Source organism: Etheostoma spectabile, chromosome 21 (assembly GCF_008692095.1).
Source record: "Etheostoma spectabile isolate EspeVRDwgs_2016 chromosome 21, UIUC_Espe_1.0, whole genome shotgun sequence".
Classification (NCBI taxonomy): domain Eukaryota; kingdom Metazoa; phylum Chordata; class Actinopteri; order Perciformes; family Percidae; genus Etheostoma; species Etheostoma spectabile.
In genome coordinates, this window is record NC_045753.1 from 10,270,829 (window position 1) to 10,278,675 (window position 7,847).

Below are 7,847 nucleotides of genomic sequence, written 5' to 3' on the forward strand. Positions count from 1 at the left end.
TGGAGTCACCTGTGAACAGGTATTCGAGCCCAGGACCATTGAGCTACATCCCACAATTCCTCTGCATTACTGTTTTTTTGCCTCAGAAACTGTGTTTTTGATGTCATCTCACAAGTTTTCTATGGGTTTGAGGTCTGGGGACTGAGCTGGCCACTCCACAACCTCAGTCTGGTTCATCTGGAACCAGGACTGGTGTGTTTTGGATCATTGTCTTGTTGAAAGACCCATTTCAAAGGCTTTTCCTCTTCAGCATAATAAGGCAACATGACCTCTTCAAGTGTTTTGATGTATTGAAATCGATCCATGATCCCTGGTGTGTGATAAATAGTCCCAACATCACAGTATGAGAAACATACTGGGGGGGGGGGGTCATCGTACAAACTGTCTGCGGCCCCTAGACCTAAAAAGAACAATGTTGCTCCATTACTCCTTTGGCAAATTTCAACCTATTCACTAATTTTTAGCAATGGGACTTTGCTGGGGGCTTCTAGCTGATAGCTTTGCTTCACATAGCCTTCTTCTGATCGTAACAGTACTTGCAGGTAAGTTTAAGTCAGATGTATTTCTTCACTCCGGTCTATCTGTGCATCTTCATACTCAAAGGTGACCAGTGAAGTGTGTTTGTGTCGACCTAATGAATGTCAGTCTAATAATATTTCTTCCTGAGGGAAATCTCTATCTCTTTAGCTGCTGAATACAGCTTTTACTCTGAAAACCGCAGTCTGCAGTCTGCTGTCGGCTGTCGGCTGAGAGTGTGAGTGTGTGTGTGTTCGTTCCTGCTCTGCCTGCACACGTCTGGGCCCCTCTGATTACATTTCGAGGCACACACTGCACAGTTCCTCCTCAGGGTCCGTCCAGTTCGTGGTTAAAGGGTGGTCCTCTTGTTGTTCTCTGATTGGCTGCGGGGGGGCCGTCCTTGCTGTGCGTGTGCTCAGTCTTACATAATGAACCCCCGTGTTTCCCTGCAGAGTAAACATGGCAGCAGGACTCCTTGAGGAGGCGTTGTACTGTAAAAATGTGCTCCAGGCGTCTGCCGAGCTGCTGCTTACATCCTCGAGATGGGAGTGTTGATGTTGAAGTGAAGTTCATGAACGAGCTTTGCCAACGAGAGGAAAAGCGTTGTTATATATCAAGTATGTTTTCAATAAGATTTCATTATGGCCTCTTTCAATATGTCCACATTTCTTAAGCAGACTTTTTAATTCCCTTAAGTGATTTTAAGAGACATGAGAGCTTTAAATCTAGTTAAAAAAAGGCATGATGTCTGCAGTTGGTCCTTCTTGGCACAAAAGGTCAAATTAAGGCGATTATGACCATGTAATTACATTGATTTTCCTCTAATGTCTTTGTTGCATTTCATTGTCGTGAAGGTTGGAGACCACTTGAAATGTGTGTGCTCTGAAATGGATGCAGCCTCCTCTTCGCAGAATACTTTTACAGAGAACTGCTAGGTGGCTTGTGTGGGACATTTAAATCTCTTCCTACTGTACATGTGCTTGCTCTTTGAGTCTCTTCCCTGTAATTACACAGCTTAATTGGCTGAGATTTCTCCCACAATGCACCTCTGTCGTTGACTTAACCCCATGTTCGGGATGTGTCATTGTCGTACCAGCTGCTGCATTTGGAAAGAAATGAGGAAGTGTTTTAAAAGGACTTTCTCTTGTCTGGGATGCTGAGAGCGGTCGGGTTCAAACGGACTGCGTCTTCTGTCTCAGTGTCCCATGTCCTCATAGAGATGCTGGCGTTGCTTTTTCTCCCGTTTGGTATTTTGCCGGTGCAGATTGTGCTGTACTCTCTGATTACCCGGTGAGTGTGAGGTCACCATGACCCATGTGGATCTGTTGGTGTGTCATCTGTGTTTTCTTTACCTACCTACCTTACCTTGAAGCTCAGATTTATTGTTCATTATAAGAGAGGTCTCCCAAGACATGGGAGAACTGTTTCTGATATCAAAAATGCAGGTGTAGCATTGGTGTGTGTGTGTGTGTGTGTGTGTGTGTGTGTGTGTGTGTGTGTGTGTGTGTGTGGTTTGGTACAGGAGGTGGGGGTGTGACCTTGACCAACTGCCAAACATGGTCATGTGTAGAGCCCCTAGTTCTCCCATTCAAAAGGACATTTGGCTGAAAACGAAAATATGGTGAATCTTAAAAGTGGCATTTCCATCCAAATTATGCTTTTATACTAACGTTTGACTTGGGTATATTCGCCAAAATGCACCCTAGGGTACTTTTGTGGGAGTTACGCTTTAACCTCTTCACCCCTGTGTTGTCTTTCCATTCAACATGAACTTGTTGTCCTTCCGGGTCAAAATTGAAAATTAACTTTTTTTGGGTGCTTTATAAAATGTTTTTGACAGTTTTTTAAATTCATGGTCATTAAACCTAATTTATATGAGGTTTTACCTACTTTTTAAGTTTACTAAAAAGAAAAGATTGAGACTTAAATGAAAACCAATGATATTGCAACTTGTATTCCACTCAGCTTTAACAGCAGCTGTGTAGACTTTGAGTGATTTGTGTGTTTATTTCTCAGGTGGACTTTGCCAAAGTCCTGCACTACGTCGGGGCCGGGGTGGCGTTCCCCTCCAGCATGCTGTTTGTGTGTCTGCAGTCGGCGCTGACCTACCGCCTGGCCAAGACCCAGGGGGAGTACCGGGTGGGTCACCTGCGTGTGGGCATGGCCCTGCTGGCCCTGATCGCCCTGGTGCTCAGTATCCTGCCAACACCAAGCTAATCCGCGGCGCTGCTAGCATTGTCTATTTACACTTTACGACATTTTCTTAAGATTTAAGGGATTTTCCATCTCTTGTTCTGTGAGATTAGAGGAAGATCAGGTAAAATATAACGTCAAAAACAAAATTCTAGAGAGAAAATTGTCTTTAGAAGTTTTTATTTCTGTTATTTTTTCTTTAAAATGTCTATAGATGCGGATACGTCAAAACTACAGTGTAAAAATACTCGCTATCAGTAAGTTACTAGCAGTAAAAGTACAACAGTGTCAGTATCAAAATATACTAAGTGTCAAAAATACCACAAAAAAGTACTTCTAATGCAGAGCAGTGTTTACAACATTATTCTGGATCATTAAGGTGTTGCATCTGGTAAAGGTCGAGCTAATTTCAACTACTTTGTATACTGCTGGGTAGTAATATTAGTAGGTAGGTAATATTTCATAATTTATGGATTGATTTACTGAAATAAAGTACCTTAAAATTGTACCTAATTACAGTAGTTGAGTAAATGTACTTAGTAAAACAAAAGAGGTGTTAGTGCGTGTTACACACCTAAGACTACACACAATTACCTCAAGTCATCAAAACAGGACACTTCTAAAACTACTTTTTACAACCTGTTTATTTACTTTTATTTTTGTACAATAATGAAATACTACTCAGATATTATTATAGCTGAACATACTGCTTACATTTGTTCAAATTAACAACAATATCCAATAGCCAAAATCATCATGTGTCTGAAAACACCTCAAACCCCAGAGGGTTAAGTACAGTATTTGAGTAAATGTACTGAAGTACTTCTCACCACTGCCAGTGGGTTTTGATTGCTCGCAGGATCTTGGCTGTGATGCTGCGCTGTAAGTTATGTTACATGGCCCCCTCCTGGAGGAAAACAACACTTTCACATCCTCTTCCTGAGCCAAAATGTCCGCCCTCTGGTCAGTGTTTTGCATTAGCCACTTCTGTTTAAAAAGTCTCACTACATGAATACACTTATATATCAACAATAAGACAACAGATGTCTTCAAAATATCACATCTATGAAGACCACAAATATGAGAGATAGACAGATAATATATCTATCTATCTATATATATATATCTATATCTATATATAGATATAGATATATATAGATATAGATTTTCCCTGACCTGGCAATGCAATCGTTGTCCTCCTTAACCTCTGATCACCAGGCGGAGTTTTCTTTTGCCAGGAGAGCTTCGCCCTGCAGCACGCCTCCGCCATCTTCGAGTGGATCTACTGCATGCTCATCATGCTCTTCTACGGGACTTTCGCCTTCGAGTTCAACAGGATGTCGGGGGACACGCTGATGGTGCTGTCCCGAGGAGGAGGAGGAGGAGGGGGGGGGTTGCAGAGCTTCTCCACCTCTGAGAACAAGACGGAGGTGGGCGGAGGCGTTGGCGGCTCCAACCACCACCAGCCAGAGAGCTTATCCATGCTGTAACTGCAAACAAGCGTCAGCCTCCCCTGGAGTCCCAAGGGGGACACGTGGGCCAGTCTGGAAGACACCAACATGGAGCCTGGAGCCTGGAAGCTGCACCCTGCGTATCGCCGCGCCCCCCGTTGCCATGGTGCCAACGCTCTTCTGCTCAGCCAGGACCAAAGACACCGATGGTCCGATGCCATTGTTTGCTTCCCAAAACCGATCGCGATGCCTGAATGTGTGTACTGGCCGATACCGAGCAGGGATCAAAGCCAATACCGATTATTAGTAGTTAACGAAACCGGTAACGGATATTTGGGACAAATATGCTTAATTACTATGAAAATGTAATTCTTTAAATCCAAATTAGGATTTTGGAATGTTACCAACTCCAATGCAACCTTTCATTTAACGCTTTAAGCAATTATTTAAATCTATAATGTGTTAATTTTGCCCCCTTGAAGAATTCTATGTAATTTCAACAAAAACTGGTGCGTCCACATGATACAAGCCTACTGCCCCTCCCTCCACACAGTTGCTAGTAGCCAAGGAGGACACAGAGGATACAAAAAACATGATGGACTCTCTAGAAGAGGTCATTATCTTCACTCTTATTTCTACACGCGAATGTCGCTGGGCGACACAATCTTCTGAACATATAGGGGTCACACTGAGAAACCCAGAGAGAGTTGTGTGGAGCTGATAGTCTTCATTAGCTTTGTAGCGACTCATTTGGCTTGAATGTAACGGACGTTCATTAATATCTAAAAGTTACGCATTGAGGCTTTAATAAATTAGAAGCTTTCAACATAATCCCCAGCAACAGATAGTCAGATAGTGTTTTGGGGCATTAAGTCAGACTCAGCGGTGAGTGAAACCAAAGCAGAGGGACAGACCCAGAGCTGTAGCCGAGCCAACGCAGCACTTCTTTTAATTAATTAATTAACTTTAGCGCTCATCAGGCTATACAACGCCGTTACAGTTAACCTGCAAGCTGCCAAAAAACGACCGGATTATCGGCCTGTCCCCAGAGGCTCTGACACACCAACCCGACGGCCAACCTTTGGACTGATTGCCTAGACCTGGACCTCCTAGTTGGTCCAGGAAGTGCCTCGGAGCACACCGAAGCGACGCCGACTGGAGCGTACGTTCTGCACGAGACGGGAGACGTCTCCGTAAGGCAGCACGGTGGCTAAGTGGTTAGCACTTCTGCCTCGAATCCAAGTCGTTCCGGGCCTTTCTGTGTGGAGTCTGTATGTTCTCCCCGTGTTTGCGTGGGTGCTCCGGTTTCTTCCCACCATGAAAGACATGCATCCTAGGTAGGACTTCAGTTGAAAAATAGCCAATTGGCTAACACGGCCGCATTTACAGATTTACATTGTTATTAGATTACAAATGTTATTAATGTGCATTGTCCTAATCAAATAAAGCGGGCAGCGCTAATCTGTATTGTCGCCCAAATAACAAAAACCGGCAGCTGATTGGACAAACGCGTCACGTGGGTCTGGCTTCTCCAGAATTACAAAGCCAGACCGTCATGGCGGCTCGTTCTGAATGCAATATCATATTTTACAAAATACGAAAAGACTTGAGTCCCTGAACTCACCAGACTGTCCGACGGCTGATAATCGGGTTAGTGCGTCACAGCCCTAATACTGAGCACCGATCTGATACCCGTGTGTTAAAATACACATAGTTGACTATGTTTTAACAGCTGTAAAGCAGGCTGCCATCCCTGTAAGGGTGGGACATTTCTATCCCGGATGTCGGCCTGGCTCAGGTTAAACTCTCTGTGAAACATGAACACAGTGAACGCCAGAGAACTTTCTTTCACCATCAAGTTTGACAGTGAGTCATAAAGTAAAAAGAACATAATAACCTACTTCAAAGATTTTCTTCAGGGCTAAATTACATGGTATAGGACCAGTACTTAACAATACCAGTAATTTAGGCAGTATTGGAGGCTTTTCTGGTAACATGTTTCTCACCAGAAACACACTAAACCAAAGACTGAAACACTCTACAGGCTCCTACCCTAACCCTAACCCATTGCACAATTTCAAAAGTGCCTTTTTGAACCATGACACACACACACACACACACACACACACACACACAGTTGTCGCCATTTGTTTTAATTCTCTTAATATAACAATCACTCTGCATTCTCAGCCAAAAGTGGCCTTTTCTCAGACAGGACGTCCCTGGAAGGGCTTCTGATGCGGCGGCGGCGGTTGTTTGAATTTTTAGACGTCCAGACACCGAGCTCCGTGTTGTTTTGTTATCTCAGGAAGTGTTGTTACATAATCCGCTTTCGCTCTCTCGCTTTTGGAAGTTTTTCCAAAAGATGTTAGACAACAGATAGGACTAAAGGTTACTGTGTGCCAAGAATAATTCATTTAATGTGGTTTCATGTTACTCTGGTAAAGCATTTTGTGCAACTCTTTATGGCAACAAGTCTCATATTGGCCAGATAAGTTGTTATCGGCATATTTTGTTGTTTGTTTGTCTGTCTGACAGTTTGAATGGGACCAAACTACTCCGGAGGGATGTTGTCATGCTGTATTTGATCATAAACAGAAATACTTCTACAAGAATGTAAAGTTTAATAATGTATGCAGAGAAAAAAAGCATTAAAGCAAGTAGTAAGAGGTAGTTTTTTAAATGTTTATTCACACATGCTGCCTTGAAGAGATATGAAATGCTTCTTGTTAAAATGTTTTACTGTTGAAAAATACATATTTACATAATTTTCCAGGATTAATGACGTATGTGTGCAAAGAATGAGATTTTAGATGAGAAACACGTCACACAAGGTTCCTGATGTTCAGATTTTTCTCTGATTCCACGACATTTTAAACACGTCATTGTTGATTTGTGCGTCTGCAGCTCTTCATGACATTCAAATTGTATATGTGTCATACAATATCCAACTTAAAACATTTGTTTAGAATGCAGGGTTGTGCATTTATTTCCAACTGAAACCCTAAAAACTAGAAAGACTGTCAGCCGATATGTACGGAGGATTTGGGCCACATGTGAAAAATGTGTTTGAATTCTAACTTTAATCTCAGAATAATGTTTTTTAAATTTAAAAAAATAAGGCATAATTGAACACATTTTTTCACATGTGGCCCTAATCTTTTTACGCACATTTGCAATCATTTTAAGACCTTTTTAAAGTCTTCAGACCGCTGGTTCCCAACATGGGGCTCCTGAGACCCTCTGGGGGCCGCCAAAGCTTCACGGAGCCTGCGAGGCCTTCTGTGTAAGACAACTTTTAATACTGATAAACTGTTGGTCTGTGTCTCAGCATTTCTTCATTTCTGTGACTGAAAACTAAATGACGTTGTTCTTTTGTTAAGTTTGTAGTATTTTTGAAGCAAAGACCTGAACACACGCTCAGCCTTTCAGTAGAAGGCGGGCGTGTGCATTGATTTAGTTTTTACTGCATGTAATCGTACTAATGTCCACCTATGTCTCTAATATTTCAATCACAATCGCATGTCTTTATTTATGTAATGGAAAATATAAATATAACAGGTTCTTGGGGTGGGTTACACAGGACAGTTTTTATTATGGTGGGGGGGGGCTGTAAATTCTCCTAATACTCCTATGCCAATAGCTTATATATATATACTGTGTATATATATATATATATATATATAT

General features: G+C 42.3%; 1 protein-coding gene and 1 long non-coding RNA gene across 6 annotated transcripts in view; one reads left to right on the top strand and one right to left on the bottom strand.

Moving 5' to 3' along the window:
- Window positions 1–3,361, bottom strand: part of LOC116671204 (uncharacterized) — a 7,325-nt gene extending 3,964 nt beyond the window's left edge. The window contains exons 1-2 of the long non-coding RNA XR_004327218.1: window positions 3,349–3,361; window positions 2,403–2,405 (exon numbers count right to left, since the gene is read on the bottom strand). This is a non-coding gene — a long non-coding RNA (uncharacterized LOC116671204). The remainder of the gene's footprint in view (window positions 1–2,402; window positions 2,406–3,348) is intronic.
- LOC116671202 (transmembrane protein 150A) overlaps window positions 1–7,270 on the top strand; it is a 29,670-nt gene extending 22,400 nt beyond the window's left edge. For all 5 annotated transcript variants that reach the window (XM_032502245.1, XM_032502247.1, XM_032502246.1 and 2 more), the window contains 2 exons: window positions 2,533–2,710; window positions 3,928–7,270. In XM_032502245.1, the coding sequence (XP_032358136.1) occupies window positions 2,533–2,710; window positions 3,928–4,199 (450 nt within the window). In that variant the 3' untranslated portion in view covers window positions 4,200–7,270. The remainder of the gene's footprint in view (window positions 1–2,532; window positions 2,711–3,927) is intronic.
- Window positions 7,271–7,847: the final 577 nt, after the last annotated feature.